General features: G+C 36.4%; 1 protein-coding gene across 1 annotated transcript; it reads left to right on the top strand.

Moving 5' to 3' along the window:
• The first annotated feature begins 171 nt into the window (after positions 1–171).
• Positions 172–12,163, top strand: LOC110378095 (probable ATP-dependent RNA helicase DDX46). Its single transcript, XM_064039079.1, has 18 exons — positions 172–331; positions 412–657; positions 935–1,073; positions 1,781–1,970; positions 2,414–2,544; positions 2,821–2,947; positions 3,510–3,679; positions 4,012–4,226; positions 4,665–4,899; positions 5,255–5,416; positions 5,964–6,083; positions 6,254–6,461; positions 7,427–7,589; positions 7,994–8,205; positions 8,721–8,884; positions 9,613–9,807; positions 10,350–10,517; positions 11,888–12,163. Exons 1-18 carry the CDS (start codon positions 318–320, stop codon positions 12,128–12,130), a joined length of 3,102 nt encoding a protein of 1,033 aa, XP_063895149.1. The 5' UTR covers positions 172–317; the 3' UTR covers positions 12,131–12,163.
• The last annotated feature ends 8,255 nt before the right edge of the window (positions 12,164–20,418 follow it).

Genomic DNA, 20,418 nt, shown 5'->3' with positions numbered 1-20,418 from the left:
CCGGTTTTCATTTTAATATTTTCTTTCAGTATGGTATCTATTTTAAATATTTTACCTATTTTTATCGTTAAAGATTTCATAACATAATAAGTAAATGCGTAGGATCATTAATTTCGTCCGTCTTTTTTTCCTGAATATTAAAAACTCAAAAAATATGACTCCATTTCATGATATGGGCATCTCTTTAGTTGTCAAAATTTCGCGTCAAGCGTTAACGCGTGCCACGGATTTTATGCGAAAAAATAGATTTATTTTGCGTTTATGACAATACGAAGTGAGCTTAATTAGTAGTGTTTAATGATATTAGTGAAATAAAAATGGTTCGGAGCGGGTGAGTGTAGTGTTTCGTAAATTGTTGTATCAAAATGTTAATGGTTGTGTTGTGTGCTAATTTGATGCAACTGTTTACAGGCGTGATCGCGATAGAGACCGCGATCGTAGGCGGTCACACAGTCGATCTGCGACACCTGATCGTAAAAGAAGGAGATCCAGGTCCAGGTCTAGAGACAGGGCCTCTAAGTCGACGAAGAGGAAGCGTAGTCGCAGCAGGGAGAGGGAATCAAAGAGAGAACGCAGCAGAGATCGAAGCAGGGAACGAGATCGAGATAGGGAACGTGAGAGAGATAGGGATCGAGACAGGGATAGGGATAGGAAGAGGTAAATAAACAAAAGAGTATCATTGCTTATTTATTGCACACACTGAATGGTGAAATATATCTAAATAGACTGAATGGTGAAACATTCAGTGTGAAAAGAAAATTCTTTATTATACAACTTATTAGGCTGTTTTGTCTATGTATAAACACAGTGAAAACCTTTGGCTCTTTACTTAAACATGTTACTTTAACAACCAAAACTTACCACTAGATCCTACAAAACTCTGACCCATACTCTTAATAATTAAACATTAAACCATAACTCTTACTATTTCCAGTGATAAGAGAGATGACAAGAGGAATGGCTCTGGTAAGTCATCCAGAAAGAAAAGTCCAGATAAGGAGAAAGAAAGATCTAAGTCTAAAGAGAAGACTATCAAGTCTGAGTCAGAATATGATCCAGGAACTGTTGATAAGGTTTGTAGTTGTATTTATTGCTGCAATGTTCTACTCTTCCATAGTACTCACTCAGCTGTTATTTATTTTTATTTATTTTATTTATTTATTTGTCGACATACCACACATACATATAGTTGTCATCTGCCTAGCCTTAATACAATTAAGTTGGTGTCCCCTGAATACCAATGTTCAATATGGAGCATGCCAGTGTGATCTCCTCAACCCAGTAACCTGCGCAAACCAATACGCCATGGCTTCTGACCACCCTTCAAATGCCAAGGATGTTTAAATGACAGCTACACATTCCCACACACATTGCTTCAAAGTAAAGCCTTCTAAAAAATGCTGTTGTAAATACTGAATTGCAATAAATAAAATTGGTTATCAAAAATCTTGTTTGAAATAGTTTTACAATTGGCTAGGTGGGAGTTTGTCATAATCCTTGACTGTTTTTAAGGCTTCCCACTAAGTTATAAATCAAGATACAATAGGCATGAAATCTCTTTAGGTATTTAAATGTAGAGCTGTAATTTAAATTGATCCTCCTTGGACTGCAAAAATTCTTAAATTTACAATTTCGTGTGATTTATCTCATCTAAGCTTTTGTGATAAAGATGAAGAGTTTGCTTGAACAAATTATTCAATAACAGTAGGTTCAAACATTCTTTACATAAGATATTTTTTCAAAGTCCCATCTACTACTAACACATTTTTACACCTTCTAGGAAGAAGAACAAAGTCGTTTGGAAGCAGAAATGCAGAAGCGACGCGATCGCATCGAGCGCTGGCGCGCCGAACGAAAACGCAAAGAGCTGGAGTCTGCTAAGAAGGAAGTGCAGAAAGGCAGTATTGTTAACAATATTCAAGTGCCAGCCAGCAAGAAGTGGTCGCTTGAAGATGACTCTGGTGATGAAGGTAGCATTTGTTTTTTATATTATGATCTATTGAATAATAGGTATGTGTATAGCTTAAAATGAGTCATGTATTATTTTGAGGATCTACTTATCTGATATTTTGGCAAAACAGAAATAAACATACCAGCTATAAGCATAATATATATATATATTTAATAAGCATACCAGCATTTAAAAAACCTTATTTTGTGTCTGCTTTTCTCTGTCAAACTCACTTCTTAGAACCAAGCAACTTAAAATAATCAATTATCATCATCATCATCATCATCATCATCATCAGCCTATCGCAGTCCACTGCTGGACATAGGCCTCTCCAAGTGCACGCCACTGAGTCAAACAATCAATTGAGTTTTGTTAAATAAAAAATCCCTTGTATACAATAGAATATGTAATGCCAATAAATATGGATCTTCTTGTATTTCATAAAAATGTATTATGTTTTAGGTGAAGAGGGTGGCGGTGGTAGTAGTGCTAATAGTGAACCCAAAGAGAAGCCCGTAGTGGAAGAGAAGAAGGTGGAACAAGAAGAAGATGAAATTGATCCTCTTGACGCTTACATGCAAGAAGTACAACAGGTTAGTTATATTCAAAGGAGATCTCACTTTTCTTAATAATAGATGTTTAGAAATAATCATAATAATAGATTTTCATTATTCAGTGTATATAATAAACCTACTACCCATAAGAAATCGATTTGTTTATAAAAATTGGTCATAGATAGTCATTGATGATCCTACATCATCACACGGCTAAACATAGGAGCAATGTTGCATAGTTATAATCATGCCATAAATCTAATCTCATTGCTGTAATATCAATTAAAGGCTCAATAAAAAAATGTTTGTTTGCAGGAAGTACGTAAAGTGAACCAGATGGACCAAGCTAGAGGTATTATCAACGTGCCCACAACAACCGGTGGCACTGTTGTAGTGCTCACTGGCACAGCTAAGAAGAAAGTCACTGAACAGAAGAACAAAGGTATGGTTCACAATACTCAATGGTAGTCAACAACTAAATTCCGACTGTAACTACGCGCACGTGACTCATTTTTAACACGCCTTTTATATACCTCCCGCACCTACATTATCTACATATACATTTACATTATTTTCCTACTGAATAGATTTTCCTATGGACCTATACAATTATGTGTTATCTAGAAAGATGTAACCCATTTTAAACATTACCCAATTGTGCTCTCAACTCTAAATTGTTAATCTTCCTATCCAAACTAATATTATAAATGCGAAAGTAACTCTGTCTGTCTGTCTGTCTGTCTGTCTGTCTGTCTTTTCTTCACGCCTAAACTATTGAACCGATTTGTGTGAAATTTGGTACAGACATAGTTTGAAACTTGAGAAAGGACATAGGATAGTTTTTATTACAAAAAATAAAAATAAAAAATAAAATTTATTACGGACATATAGCGCCATCTATTGGTCAAATCAAAAATCTGCTGGTAGTCACTATTCCACGCGAACGAAGTTGCGGGCAAAAGCTAGTTTCCTATATAAAACCTATTTCTTGTCTTTATTACCAGGTGAACTAATAGAACAGAATCAGGATGGTCTAGAATATTCCTCAGAAGAAGAGACGGAAGACATTAAGGATGCTGCTGCGAACCTCGCTTCGAAGCAAAGAAAGGATTTAGCCAAAGTGGACCACGCTAGCCTGGACTATATGCCTTATAGGAAGGCTTTTTATACTGAGGTATGTATTATTTTGTATCTTGTTGAATATGTTAGAAAACGTGCAGCCTCATATGCCCGATATTAAATTGGAAGTATACAGGTTGTCTTTTATATTGGAGGTCAATAAGCCTCTGGAATCGGTAAAAAAAGATTTAACCGACCTCCCGAATAGAAGGTTCTCAATTCTGTCTGGGGTCATAGGGAACATGAATACCATTGATAAATTCGTAATCAGCCATAGTGGTTGAATCTAACACACACTTTTTGCTCAGTTTGATCACCCTGTTTTATTTTGTGCTAATAAAAATAGGTCTCCACAAAAATGTTTTATGTTTGCACTTTTCTTCTCAGGTTAGTGAATTAGCGAGAATGACGCCTGAAGAAGTAGAAGCCTACAGGACAGAGCTAGAAGGGATCAGAGTGAAAGGAAAAGGTTGTCCTAAGCCCATAAAGTCCTGGGCCCACTGCGGTATTAGTAAGAAGGAGATGGATATACTGAGGAAACTCAACTTCGAAAAGCCAACCCCTATACAAGCTCAGGCTATCCCTGCCATTATGTCAGGAAGGTGCGTACATGTAAACTTTACTGATTTACTCATTAAAAAACCAAATTAATTGAGAGTAGCTATATAGCTAGATGCCTTTGATTATGTAAATTGATTTTCAAAAAACAAAGAAATAAAATTATCAAAAAGAAAAATAAAAAGGCCAAAAACGGGTGGTACATCCTCCCGGGTGCTTTATCTTTCTGCAGTTTTGTCCGCTATAGCAATAGTAGCCTATAGCCTTTCTCTATCACTAAAACAAGCTATCTAACACCAAAAGAATTTTGAATCAAACCAGTAAATTCTACCAATAAAACAGACATAAAAAATAATATTTGCATGAAATGTATTGGTTAATAGATACAAAATTAATATTTTTCCAACTCACGCTATTATAATATCCTGATCCACTTCATTTGTACATCTGATCATTATGTTTAAATTACTGATATCTTTCAGGGACCTAATCGGCATAGCAAAAACGGGTTCAGGCAAGACCCTAGCGTTTATTCTGCCTATGTTCCGTCACGTTCTGGATCAACCGCCCTTAGAAGACACGGACGGCCCCATAGCACTCATTATGACACCCACTAGGGAACTTTGTATGCAGATCGGCAAAGATATCAAGAAGTTCGCCAAATCTCTGGGATTGAGGGTCGTCTGTGTTTACGGTGGCACTGGGATTTCTGAACAGGTATGTGACACATATTAAACGATACATGCTAAAATACATAATGCCATACAATACAAATACACTTTATAATGCAAACATAATGCAGTAAATCATACAATACAGTTTATACACTCAAAATATTTTTACACCAAAAAATTGATAAGCGTTATTAGGGAAATTTTGTTCATAGCGTTTATTGTGACACTTTTCTACAGAGTAATGTCTGTAATAAAATCGCGAAAATATGCATAAATTTTAGATAGATTTTGGATATGTATGTATATGTATGCAGTTTTCTGTAAGAATGGGATAAATGTGCAAATTTATATTATATTAAATTGCTTTTATTTATCAATATTGTTCTATTTGGTCATAGATTGCAGAATTGAAACGTGGTGCCGAAATGATAGTCTGCACGCCGGGTCGTATGATAGACATGTTGGCGGCCAACTCGGGCCGTGTTACCAACTTAAGAAGAGTTACCTACATAGTGTTGGACGAGGCTGACAGAATGTTCGATATGGGCTTTGAGCCACAGGTAAGAATAAAGAAGAAGGAAAAGGAGTAAGGGGTTTGGATATTGGTTCCCTCTATTAATGAGTCGTATATCATTTGAAAAGTCTTTTTAAGCGCAACATTTCGTACTAATATACTTCCTTACGTATTTCCATATTTTAGTCCCTTATCTTCTCTTATCTATGAAATTCTTTATGTACTCCCCTTATGGACTTCCTTATACAGGGTCTTTCGTACCTCGGCAATATGCGCTATACATTACATACACAGAGGTACTCACAACAGCTCATTGAATGACTGAATTTGGCCATTAGTTGTATGAATGTAGACTTGTTATTTTACTTGTACACTAGCTTCTGTACCCTATGTCCGTGTCCTGATACTAAGTTGTATCTCCACAAATTTGCAGCCAAATCGTGTTGGCCATTCTTGATAGATAAGGTTACTAACACGACATGCTTTTATTATCATGCATTGACTTTGATATCCTTCATATATTTGGTTAGTGGACCTGCTCTGGACCTCCAAGTATTGCAATACTAATAATGTTTTCATGCTTTATTTCTCAGGTTATGAAGATAATAGACAACGTGCGTCCAGACAGACAGACTGTGATGTTCAGTGCTACTTTCCCGCGACAAATGGAAGCACTCGCCAGGAGGATATTGCAGAAACCTATTGAAGTTCAGGTATAAATGACGCTATAGTTAAGCAACCAACAACTTGATAAAACATACATGTCAAAGAGTCAGGGTTTAACTCTTGGCAAACACTTTATGTACACAGTGCTTTAAGACTCCCACAAACATATCCCTGGTAGATATATTTTCACCTAATTTGATATTATTATATTTCCAAGGTCGGTGGCCGCAGCGTGGTCTGCAAAGACGTGGAACAACACGTGGCTATTCTCGAAGAAGACGCCAAGTTCTTCAAGCTGCTAGAACTCCTTGGTCTATACAGCCAGCTGGGCAGCATCATAGTCTTCGTGGACAAGCAAGAGAATGCTGACAGCCTCCTTAAAGACCTCATGAAGGCGTCGTATTCGTGCATGAGCTTGCATGGAGGTGAGATATCGAATAAAAAGTGAAATGCAGTAGGGGGGTGGTGTACGGCCTTTTACACATTGATAGGTTTAAAACAATAATAATGATTCTTAACTGGCAGAAAAGAAATGAAATATTTTATTAAAAGGTTAGGCGTTGCATAGTTTGACCAGTCAAATGGCGTGACGGTGCTGTAAAAGTGTTGCCAAGTTACTTAGCGCGAATTCTACTATTTCTCCGAGCCGATAAAGTAAAGCAACATAAATTCTATACATAACAGTTTCAATTGAAAAAAATATAACATCTTGGTTTTCAAAAAATAATATTCAAATTATTAAGACGTTAGAAATAAACAAATACTCGATCTAAGAACTCTACAGGCTTTTAAATTTTCTTTTGCAGGTTGCCTCTGTCTACGTGATTGTATTAATTTAATTTATCATCATGAGAAAAGGAACACTACAATATATTCAAATTATGTCCTGATTTCTCCAAATTGAAATTTATTTATAAACATCTTTTGGCTACTAGACACATGTTTAAATATCTTTCCAAAGTCAACTATGATAGAATAAATACTTTATTTGAAAAAAATCTACTAACGGTCTATTTTCATTTCAGCGACCAAAGCGGATGTGGGGAGGCCTCCATTATTGAATTATGAATGTACTATGTCGTCTATTATAAGCGTACTGCCCATTTCTTGTTAAACTATTAATTATTATTTTGTAAAAGCACAAAAAAAATCTACTGAATGAGATTCAGAATTTGTTCAATTGAAATCGAAGGGAAAACAATTTTTTTTCATGAGAAATAATCCAAAAGCGTCAAATCATTCTTGACTAAAACATAAAATTCTAGATAAAAATACAATACGTAAAAAATTTTGTAGACTATATTTTTCTGCATAAAGCAGTACATTTATAATTTCCGGCACGAATACCTAGTTGTCGAGTGACGAATATATTAATGGTGGCCTGTTACAGGGATTGATCAATTCGACAGGGACTCGACTATCGTGGACTTCAAGTCGGGCAAGGTGAAACTGCTGGTGGCTACCAGTGTGGCTGCGAGAGGACTGGATGTCAAGCAACTGGTGTTGGTCGTTAACTACGATTGCCCCAATCATTATGAGGATTATGTTCATAGGTGAGTTTTTCTATGATTGATAGGATTTTTGGGATGGGAGGAATTGTGCAAAACAGTTTATACGGATTTATGCGTATGTGACTTTGATAACAAAAGGCACCGATTATATTTTGATTTCGTCTAACCGTGTACAGATAAATTCACGAATGTTTTACATGGAAAAACTGTGTATATGACTTATTCAGCATATTTACTTATGTAACCAGATTCCCCTCGGTTGTTAGACAGTATATCTTATTTATGTACTTCCTTATCTACTTTCCTTTTTAAAGTCCTTATGTACTTCCTTATATACTTACTCTTCATGTACTTACCTTATTTATTTATATACTTCTCTATGTACTTCCTTATACAGTAGCTTTACTATATCCATTTGACATACTAAATCCATTTTCCCTCCAAAGATGCGGTCGCACAGGGCGAGCGGGCAACAAGGGTTACGCGTGGACGTTCCTGACGCCGGAACAGGGGCGCTACGCGGGCGACGTGGTGCGCGCCTTCGAGCTCGCGGGCGCCGCGCCGCCGCCGGAGCTGCGGGCACTGTGGGACCGGTACAAGGACGCGCAGGAGAAGGACGGCAAGAAGGTGCATACGGGAGGAGGGTTTAGCGGGAAAGGTCAGTTTGGGTGTTCTTTTTTTGAAACAGCTTTGTAAAATAGAAACAAATAAAGTATCCCGATACTTTATTGTGTGTGTCGCTGTGTGAAATGTCAATTCGGCTCTCACAGTCATGATTGTCGTAACAATAAACGGTCTAATGGCCTAAAGCCTCAAACAACACCTCGAAAGGCTGGCGTTAGGCGACAAGGTCAAGGTACTTATTCAGAAGACGGTACTCCCTGAACCGGCGCATATTGTGATAGAAACCTCCTCATAATATCCGTAGATACGGAACCCCAGCCACTGGTAGCTTAGACCCTGTGCTCGATTTCGGTCGCCATTGATCCTTGCCGGTTTCAGATTGACTTGACAACTAACGTTAACGAAACACGGAAAAACTGAACCGAAAATAGGCTAGTGTGAAAGCGGTCTAAAAATGCTCAATAAGTAGAAGTTGATCGCACCAACTCAATCACACTCCCATTTAAGTATTTAAATTGAATTTTCTAATGATCACATTACTATCTCCAGGTTTCAAGTTTGACGAATCGGAAGCCCAAGCGGCGACTGAGAAGAAGAAATACCAGAAGGCGGCTCTCGGTCTTCAAGACTCTGACGATGAAGACGTTGAGGGTGACCTAGACCAACAGATTGAGGTCATGCTTGCCGCCAAGAAGATTGTTAAAGAGATCAAGGTGAGATAACTCCTATACACTGTTTGTAATATCGAGTAAAGTCACAGAATGTTTTCACAAAGCACTATTGATTAATTAGGTATGTATTTTGAATGTAAAAAGTTTATACCCTCAAATATTGACGTCATTTGTTTAATTTTATTTAGGTCATTAGCTTTTTATCGGCTTGACATGTGTCAATCATTTTGAGGATTAATTAGATAATCCGATGTTTATTACAGGTAAACAAATACATACCTGATAATAATGTGGATCATCCATAATTTGTGAGACTAAAAAATATAATCATAATGCAATTCAATTCCTTACGATAATATTCACCTCTACGTCAATTAATTTCTTTAAACTCTTCTAGATCTTTCAATTCAAACCAGTGTATTCTTCATACATATATGTACTTACAACAAAAGATTTGAAACTATACGACATAATACCCCATTCAACCGAAGAAAATTTCCTTTTCGATTTTTACAATGACATCATCTACATACCATTTTTTTTAACGACGTCAAAAATCATTAAATGACCCCCGCGGTGAGGGACTGTCAGACTCGTACTGTCTAAAAACCGTCATAGGCTTTTAATGTATCAGGGCCGCGGTAACTCTTTCGAACAATCCCGCAGCCCCATCATCTACATACCATAGCATATATTTTGAGCCGACACTTCTAAAAAACGTTTTGAAAGTAACATTAGTACTAAATATCCTGCTATGTTCACTCTTCCAGCCGGGTGTAGCGGCCGGCATGCCAGCAGGCGCGGGCGCGGCCGGTGCTGGCGCGGACGGCAAGTTGGAGCTGGCCCGACGCCTGGCTTCCCGCATCAACATCGCCAAGGGTCTGGGCGCCGAGCACAAGGGCGCCACGCAGCAGGCCGCCGAAGCTATACTGAAGGGAGCACCTTCTGCGCATACGCTTATTACGGTGAGTTATTATGTGTGATTGAGATGTCAGAGAAATGTTTTAATTTGTATGGCATGGTTGATGGCAAACTTAACATAGAGCGACAGAGAACATAGAGCGAGTCGCAGTGAGAAACCTATATATAAAATTGTTGATTTTGCGAATATGGTCCAAAAGGTTATTTGGTGACCATTTATCCATTTTGGTAACCGTTTAGAATTTTTTTGGTAGTAAAATAGGTACTTTTTTGGGTGGTGTTTAAACACAAGCCTAAAGGTAAAGGTAATTTCAAAGAAAATTTCATTCATTTTAGGGTTGAAATAAGCATTTCTGATGGATAGATTGTCGCTGATTTCATTCTTGCACGGAATTAATAACCTCATGTACCATAGAAACCACTGTAGTCTGTTCATTTAACCCTGTGTCTGTTTACCCAATGTAATTTTAAAGTCAAATGCTAAACAAAAACATTTCTAATCATCAGAAATCTCACAACGCCTTCAAAATTAAATTCATTTTTTTGTGTATAATCATTGTCTCAACATGTAATTCTTGTTCACCAGGCTAAAACGGTAGCAGAACAGCTAGCAGCCAAGCTGAACACGCGCCTCAACTACCAGCCGCGCGACGAGAGCGCGTCGGAGCCGGCCGAGGAGGTGTTCCGCAAGTACGAGACCGAGCTCGAGATCAACGACTTCCCGCAGCAGGCGCGTTGGCGAGTCACCAGCAAGGTACGACTATTTTGTTTGCTGTGAATGTAGGCACAGACTTTCTTCAATAGATTTTCAACCTTATCACAATAGAAGAAGGTTAATGTTCAATTTGACAGATCGGGCGGGTTGACCTGCTGGCGTCCGTACAAAAATATGCTCTTAAGTAAAAGTAGAATCCAATACATTCTACCGTGAGGCCTTTAATTTTCATCATAGTAGAAATAGTTATGAAACAATAACAAAAACGTCGTCATACATTGTTCCGAAATATAGCCAAGTACTATAGCCTCTCTAAATATTGCTTAACGATAAATAATATAAATTATCCAAATGCAATGTCATAGTTTATTGAGACACCTCTGTTTAAATAATGATGTAACATTTGATGTCAATTTCTTAAGATAACGTCAGAACATGGAACTATTACACCTAATTATATTGTGATAATTAACTGTTAGAATTTTAATTAGTTGCTTACGTCATTCTGGTACAAACGCGATGCGTAATGACACCAATTTTCTTCACCCCGTTTATTTACTGGAATGCGCTGTTTATGTAAATCAAGGCATTTTTTTTATAAGCAAAAAAATATTTTTTTGTCCATAAGCCGATAAAAATCGAAAACATGTGTTTACATAGTTAATAAGATTTACTTTTAATTAATTCATAATCTTTTGCATTCAACAACAGGGTGGTTCAATTATGTTCGGATCAGTGACCAATCACGCGTCTCAGATTGCGTCATCTCACGGTCTACTACACGTTTAAATTAAAACAACTGATTAATTTATTTATTATTCGAACAAATACTAGGTTTTTTTTTTCAGATAAAGCAATATGACCTATAACCTCCTTGGATCGATTTTTATTGCGAGTAAATAACCTCGTATTAAATACTTTGTTTATTTACTTAGGGGTCGGTCTGACCTTAAGACGATAACCTAGTACTTGTAGGTAGATGCAGTATGTATTTTCTTCAGTGCATTTTCTCTTTCCGCTGTGATTAGTTGTCAATATGTTGCTCAAATTAGCCATTATTGGTGCTTTCATATTTATGTGTGTTAAACTGCTCAGAAGACAAAGGGCCTACTATAAATGTTCTTTTTGTCATTAGTTAGTATTTCTTCTTAAGGTAATCACTTTAATTCTATACTTTAATATGTGCCATTTCGCAATTTAAAGGTACCTAAACGTTCTTTCTAACGCGCTCCGAGAGCCACGTCTAAATTTGACCTTTCTATTACAACTGCGTAATTTATTAACGAATTCTTAGTAGACTCGTTTTTTTCACACCAGATAAACTATTTCATCATTTTTTGTTTTATCTAAAATCGCACGAACTTGGTTATAGTTTTATTAACTCATGAAATACTTTTCTTTCATTACAGGAGGCGTTAGCTTTGATCAGCGAGTATTCTGAAGCTGGCATCACTGTTCGTGGTACGTACGTCCCGCCTGGCAAGACGCCTCCTGAGGGCGAACGCAAGCTATACCTAGCTATAGAAAGTTCTCAAGAACTCGCCGTAGCCAAAGCGAAGTCGGAAATAACTCGCCTCATCAAGGAAGAGCTCCTCAAACTACAGACGTCAGCTCATCATATGATTAACAAGGCTAGGTACAAAGTGTTATAAATGAACGGAATATAACTGGCGTAATTATGTTAACGTTGTTTTATTTCCTACATGACCCTTGGCTCGTGGCGTAATAATCACGAGATAGTTTCATTACGGTCTGCAAAGTACTATCTTTGTAATTAAAACATTGGCCTATAAAAGTTGGATTACAGTCTTGATAAGACAGCTTAGATCTCAAATTCACATGATCTGCGATATTACAGTAAGTAGGTACATTGCATGTCTTCGTTATCATTAAAAATGATGGTCAATTCAAAACAAATATAACATTTGAACTATTTCAATGTCTGGGTCTAGGCGAGCGATAAGCAATCGCCAGTTAATTGCCGTTAGAAACAGCAGTCTATCGGATAAGATAATAATTCGGCGTAGTGATTTACCAGAACGTGCCAGAATGTGATAATGTCGTTATGGATTAAGTAGGTATTTTGATAAGTAGGTAACGGCGGAACGTTAATCGTTATTAATTATTATTTTTAATGCGAATGGATATGTTTGTTTGTTCGATATCAAATGGCTGAGCCAATTTTGATAACAATTGGTGACAAAATCTGGTCTTGAGTGTAGAATAGTTTTTGTCAGCGCTCTATAGGCTGTGCAGATCAGATTTGATATGACAGTTTATTAAAGGATAAAGTTAATTTACTCCTTATTATAAAACTAACATTAGTTATTATTGAGACCAAGAGGTAGTCTGTCTTATTTATGTAACAAAAAAAAACAAGGGTGTAGTATTGGTAATAGCTAGGTTAGTCGATTTTTTGCTACCCTTAACTAAAGTATGTAATGTCATAGACTAATACATACACTAATTAGTATATTAGTCTATGGTAATGTCTAACCCTGCGTGGGTTAATTTTCAGACGAAAATAAAACAGCAAAAAATAGCAGATTTGTCACCTTGGGCTTGAGTGTACATTTCGCTTAGATTGTGCTGTCCAAACATTACACTGCAATTTTTGATGATCCTACACGGAAGAGACTGTTAGGTATCAAAACTCTAGCGATGCCCAATACACGAGGTAGACATCAATAGAGAACCGCCCACTTGAATTCAATCTTGATACTTCACAGATATAAGGCTCTGTAATGAAGGGTTATGACGACAATGCCTAACAAAACCCGAGATTTAAAGTGTTTGCCTAATCCTAAATTGATTGATTGATGACAGTATGATCGGCGTTATTTTTTGCTGAGCAATTGCCTCATGTTTTAACCGTGTTAGATAAGTGCAGTTGTTCCGGGTTTGTGCGCTTATTGTAGGCATCGGGACTTATGTAGGTAGCTACGTATTTCAACCCCATAATGATCATCATACACCCATCCTCCAAAATTGTTGAATAACGGTGCGACCCTAAATAATTAACTACTTATGTTACATACCTACTATTTGTTAATTGAGTATTCAGCTACTTTTAAACTTAGATTCTTATGGAGCTTTTATTGTTTACCAATTTTTTGACGCAACTTTGTTTATAATTTTTGTTTGGATGTGTTCATGTGGCGTTTCCGAACGAACACCACTGCGCTGGCAACATTAAAAACGATAGCCACCCAGAAACAATTTTTATGGCCGTTACAAATACGAAATAAGACTCTCCTGTGTAATAACTTGGTGTTTCATTTAATGTTAATAGAATTTCCTGTAAACTTTTGGTTATTATTTGTAAAAACGTTTACATAGCTGTATCATCAAGACTTATTGCGAAATGAAATCTTGTGGCAAGTGCAAAATAGAATCCTGTGAGATAATGGTGACCACGACGTGATTTTCGTTTCGCATCTCGCAAACCGAAGCTCGGTGGGTCGTCTTAGGGGCGGCTCCATGCTACGGACTTAGCTGCGAATTCAAACGAGCTGCTCCGCGGACTTGGAGACTCCATACGTCCTCCACGGAGTCTGACTTAATTCATCCTCCTTGTACATAGTCATCTTGGAGCAGTCCTTGCATTGGAGCGTGTCCTGAGTCCTTTCACCAAGCATCTATCACACTCACCAAGTAAGTACCTAATGCATGTGCATCATGATTTTTTTTTCCATAAGATACCTAGGTTGATAATATCTATTGCGCAAGCAGTATAAACTTTGGTGTTTCAAACTTTTATATTTTCTGACAGCATATTATTATTTGATTTGTTTAATGCAACAACAATGCTACCCCATATCATAATTGGATAACAATTATTCAATTAATTACTATGTTAAATAATAATTTGAACTTGTGGTTGCTATGTTTAAATTCAATTACAAACAATTTTACTATGTTAAATGGTAATAATTACTTTAGTAATTTTATTTTATTACACTCATATGTTTGTAGTAATTTAAAAGATCAAATTAAATTCAAATACACAGTTAACTGCGCTTAACTTTTTTTTCTAAGATTTAATCATACCTGCATTTCAGCTTGTGCCTATGTTAAAAGAATTTTATTGTTTTTTTCATTTTATTTTATTAGCTTGCTTGGATTTTATTTTAATTATGTTTTGGTCTCTATTGCTTTCATTTCCTTGTGTTTGTTATGTATGTTTATCTTGCTGTCTCCGGTCTCATATTTACCTGCATATATTTTCTACTGTTAGCCTCACTACTTACCCACGGTTTGAATAGCAACTCCGGGATGAGTTGGTGATCTTTGAACTTTGCATGCTCCATCAAGTTATTTCATAATTCATTGTTTTTACACTATCACTGAGGAAACAAGCATGAAACAAAGCAATGTGCACTAGGCATGATCAAGCTAGTACTCTGTCTATTCCAAAGATAGACGCCTCCACATGTAGGGTTGCAGTCAAGCTACTACCTGTTTGTTCTTACAGGGAAACTATAAGGTTTGAACATGCTGAAGCCTAGTTCCTATTTGCTGGGATAACACCTGATATCACCAAAAATAGTTAAATTCTCAGGCAAATTGAAACAAAGATCACCAGCAGTAGGCACCAGTGATGGCTGTGATGAGGAACTTGGTGACACAAAACCTTCCCAGTTCCAACAGGAGGATCTACTCTCAACAGTCTGTTAGAACAATTAGAGAAGTTGAACAGTCAAGTCGCTGCTTTGTCACAGTCTTCGCGTAGAAATATTCTGGACTGAGGCTCAAAACTCTACTGGTATACCATCGAAAATTCGGTTCCAGGGCTACGCAATGCACCTCACTATTCGGTCTGCCAGTAGCAGACCGAAAACAGATCTCTGCTACTACTCCCATCGTTGGCACTCCTACCGAATACGATCTTTGTGCCGCAGCACATCAACAGTAGCAGCATACAGACTTTCGGCAAAATAACGCTGATGCTAAACTTTCGTCTTCGTCGTCTGTCCACCTGGACGTTGATTGTTGCCGACGTTAATTACGCCATCGGTTTGGACCTCCTTCTCCATTGCCGTAACAAGCGAAAGATTGACAATTTTTACGACTACTACTCGGCAATCGCAATATAAAAACTTTTCTCGTTTTTTTTTAATAACTTGCTGCTTCATTTAATGTTAATTATATTTTCTGTATTTGGTGTTTAATCATAAATACAAGTATATAGCTGTGTAAACAAGACTTTTATTGCGAAACCTTTATAGCAACTGCAAAAGATAATTCTGATTTCCCATAGTCTTTTGGGGCTGTCATTCATTTTTGTTATGAAAGAAAAATGTACAGCGGCGTGAAAGGTATTTATAAAACATACCTACATACTTCTTTGTATATCTAGTTAAACATGAATTAGACATGAATCACACATAAATTGGAAAACTATTTTTGATACAGGATATGCCTGCGATACACATAAATTGCAACTGTTTTCAAGTAATTCAAGTTGCGTTTAGTGATATAGCCTACCTAGTTGCGATAAGCCTTGAAACCTTGATTAGAACTGGGGGACGGATTTTACCTAGTTACGGTTCGATTCTTATCAACGGAATGCAAAATAATCTTTACCTGACATCTCACACGAAAACAATGACTAGTATGTTCTGTGATATCAGCATCAGCCGTGGCTCGTTCGCTACCCATGCACCGCGCAGCACGTGGCGCGCCAATGGACCAGTGTTTGCCACAATTGTGTCATCCTCTTGATTATAAAGTATAAATAACTGCAAGAACAGGCGCGGTCTCGTGCGCGGGCGCCGCCTATGCGATAGCGCGGGTTATCGACGCCGCGGGAAGATTCCACAGCAAACAACTGACGACAGCATATTATCTCAACATCTACAAGCGATCTTCGACCCTATTACATAGAAATCACTGTGGAAAGTTTAATAAACAAGCTAATTCTAATATTCTTACACCCCATAAGTCACCACCATGTAAAAGATAAGACATTACTCCCACAAACAATAACGTTAGGGTACGAGATACCAAGGTCAGGTTTTTAATTTAATTAAAATAAACAATGATAAGTGAACATTTGTTAGTTTTATCAATGTCGCTAGGCCACCTATTGATCTCCAATGGGTGAATTAACGGTAGGTATCGTGAGTTCATCAGATTTTTCTGGTTTTTGCGCGAATTTAGTTGCTAGCTGGTTATATAATGATAAGTAAATAATAATTGGCTGTTAATGTAAAGTGTGCGTTGTAAAAACAAACGTGAGGACGTAAGCTGTAATCAATGTGCGTCAACTTTATTATTACTTTTTTTGATGATTGATACCCAATTATAATAACACTTAGTTAATAAAGTAAGTAGGTGTAATTCCTGATGGTAGAAGAATCTTTGCGAAGTCGTATAGAGGACCTGTGCTTAGCTTACCTGGGTATCCAGTTCTTTATGTTTGCAAATTCTAGAAACTTCCTGGTGCCTACGTAGGTAAGTAGAAGGTACGTATGTTGCAACAAAATTGCGAAAACATTAATTATTCCTTGACGTTTCATTATTTACTGCGTGGCAATAACCCGTTTATATAATTACACAATTATAAGAAATATTCCTCTTATTTGTTCTTTGTAATTGCTTTTGATAAACTTTAATGTCCATTTAGTAGGACTAAGTATTAATTCTAGAAATAACTTAATCTAAGTGCAGACAAGTTCACAAAACGCGGAACAAAATAATGAAGTGTTTTAGGAATATTGTTTTTGTTGCTATTTTAAGATTGAATAACAATGTGTTCCTAATACAAAAAAAAATGTAGTTACCTACTTATGGCACTCAGAAATCTGACAAAACATTATGAGAAAAATACTGGGTTGCTACGAGAAGTGCTACGGGCCCGTAGCAGTGCTACGATTAGAAATCAAAGAGTATTTTTGAGTTTTCCGAAACACCGAACATAATAACTTAGGTACGCAGTTTGTAAGTAAAAACGTATATTTAATTTGCATATAACAAATTAACTTAATTACCTGGTCCACAAATAGTATAATTAACCAGTAGTTACATGGGGACAATGGCTGCTTAAGAAGTCACTGCAATTTGCATCTGAATTCATTATCTCCTAACGTTTGACGCACGTTTTGACCATATTATCGAGGAATAAAAGAAAAATAATTATAATACAATTCGTGTGTCGCTATCGGAATGATAGTTAGCTGTCTGTTTGACCTCAGTTGCCTAGCCACGTGCTTAGTCACATTATAAATGAATCATGTATAAAAGCAATAGAAAGATTTTTTGACAGAATAAATCTGGTAGGTTAATAATTTATTGCATAACAATTTCATGCGGATTCTATTTAAATATGCTATAAAAGTCCCATAGAATATATGGCTATGTACAAGTATTGCCTAGAGTCATTTAATACAAATACTGGAAATCATTGTACCTACCTATAATTACCATTAAGAGCTAATCAATTGATCAGGTGTTTCAAACACTCGTAAAAGGAGACAAGCCTCCATACGTTTTGATAAAAAGGCCACAATATTTTTGGGCGTGACAGAGGCGTGAGAGCAGCTATCAGTTGTAGGTATATCACGCCATATATAATCTTTGATAAAATCTATAGACCACGTGAAAGGCAGAACGGCCTTTTATAGTTCCTCATCTTTTTTTAAGTAGCTGTAAGACCTGGCTTTATCGGCCTATTTTGAACGTCGATCAGTCAGACAACGAGTGCCTATTATTATCACAGCTAGTAACAGCAAATTATAGGCTTTGTAATGAGCAAACATGGTCGATAATCTATTTTTGTATGAGCTTCTTATCAACTAAGATTGGCCTTAATCGCGAACTAAGATCACACTGCGATGGATGAGGTAGGACGGATTCTAGAAAAATAAATTGAAGTAGGCAAGTAAATGATTGGTTAATTTGTAAGATTATTACTTATAGTTCTAGAATAGATCTATGTGTGTTAGTATGTTATTGTTTTTTTATCCTCATTTCATGTGCACTCTTTCTTAATTCTAGATTCTAATTTGCAAACGTCACAATGTCAAGTTTAAATTAGTACAAATATCTAACTTTATACTTAATTGACAAAAAGAAGTTTTGCTCAGATCTAGTCTGTAACTGTAGGTACATTCGTAATTAACTAAGTATATGTAATTGTGACGCAAATCTTTATTAATTTAATGTAATTATAGTTTTCGTTTCCTCTTACGTGTAGGAAAAATGTAGCCGTCATCTAAATACATAAATATATGCGGTTTATCGTCAAGCCAACAACACAGGTAAATAATGTTTATATTTGTATGAAATTCCATTTATTGTAGACAGCTGACGTATTGAATGATATGAAACTACGTTGCAGTTACAAAACAGGTAAGTTATGAAGTAAGTGGTTAGAATTATGGTATATGGGTTTATAAACATTGTTTTTACGAGACTGAACACGTAGGCTCTGCTTTGGTCATTAGTACTGCATAATTTATAACTTAATTTGCATTGACACACCAAAGAACGTGGTGAAAAATATTTTTTCAAAATCAGTTTAGTAGATCCAAAGATAATAAGTCCCACAAACTTTGCTTATTTATCATATTAGAATATATTTTATTAAAGATACTTCAGTTGTAGATAAAGAGGATTAATGCACCTTATCTGTACAATTGATAGATTGATTATGAAGTTTATTTCTGTGTAAAATATAAGTATTGGCATTATGTTGAGGTTTCGCGCCGGCTGTGTCGCGATAATGAGATACAAGCAGTTCTTAACTATTAGCAAACTCACGATAGTTGGAAATCAAAGATGTTTTGATTAGTAGGTATCTGCGGTAAATCAGGGAGGATTTACCGCAGATACCTACTAATTAATATGTTTTAAACGGGAAAGTAGTTCTATATATCTGTCTTTCTTTCGGGTCTTCCCGCTAAACAACCGAGTCAATTTGGTACGCAGATAAGAGCCTGAGAAAGGAAATATGCTACTTTGTGCCCTTTTGTTGCAAAAGCTATAGAGAGTATATAAAGTAATGTTGTGTTTTGGAACACAAAGACCACACCATTTAAGAAATTACCTATCAACTCTATGATATTACCTATGATCAATGATAAAAATAGTATTTCTCAATCCGTTTCATATCTGTTTTGTCTACTGAGCAGCTAATGCTGATTGGTATCGTAATGTTTTGATAAAATCATGTGTTGTGCGAATGTAAGGTCTGCTCTATATGATTAATATCCTTATTTACGCGCTGTTATCTTAGGAATAAACTTTCCATTTGCTCATTACGTGGGCTCTTGTTTTATTGTATGACGTGCATCTAATTATAGACTGCTCTGCTATCAGTAATTCGTGTTGTTGGTATTTTTTTCAGCCGACGACAGACTTCATGTTGTCTTACTTATAATCCTTTAAAGATATGATTAAGAGAATTAAATATTTTGTGATAAACTTAATGAAGGTTAAATGTTTTTGATGCTCGTACATTTTATATTCTTAGGTCGTCCTTCCTGGATTTTTGACTGTCGATGGAGATAGATTCGAAAGTCTGTTAATCAGTATTACCAGGGGATATTGCGTCCACGGGTCCAGAAAGACACATACGTATGTAAAAAAGGTGTTATACTAGTATCATATAGTTATAAGGAAGGTGCGCTCAGTCAGTATGAACATTAAGGTAAGGTTTGATAGAGGACATTGCATTCAAAAAATGGTTGTCAATTGATACGAATGAAAGCATTCATTCGTATCTGCGTATAATCGGGAGGAAAATCTGCAATCCTCAAAGCATTAGCATCAATTTAGGAATAAACTTCCATAAAATTGGTGACTATTATTGACGAACGATGAATCGAGTTATCAAACGAATCGTTAATGCTAATTATAATTTATCGAACATCAATTTGTCTCCGTGTTACTGGGTTGATACTGTCTGTGTAAGTTTTCACGTGATGTATCATGAGAC

The sequence above is a fragment of the Helicoverpa armigera genome, chromosome 18, assembly GCF_030705265.1.
Source record: "Helicoverpa armigera isolate CAAS_96S chromosome 18, ASM3070526v1, whole genome shotgun sequence".
Taxonomy (NCBI): Eukaryota; Metazoa; Arthropoda; class Insecta; order Lepidoptera; family Noctuidae; genus Helicoverpa; species Helicoverpa armigera.
Note: the sequence above shows the minus strand (reverse complement) of the source record. Positions and strands in the feature narration are given on the sequence as shown.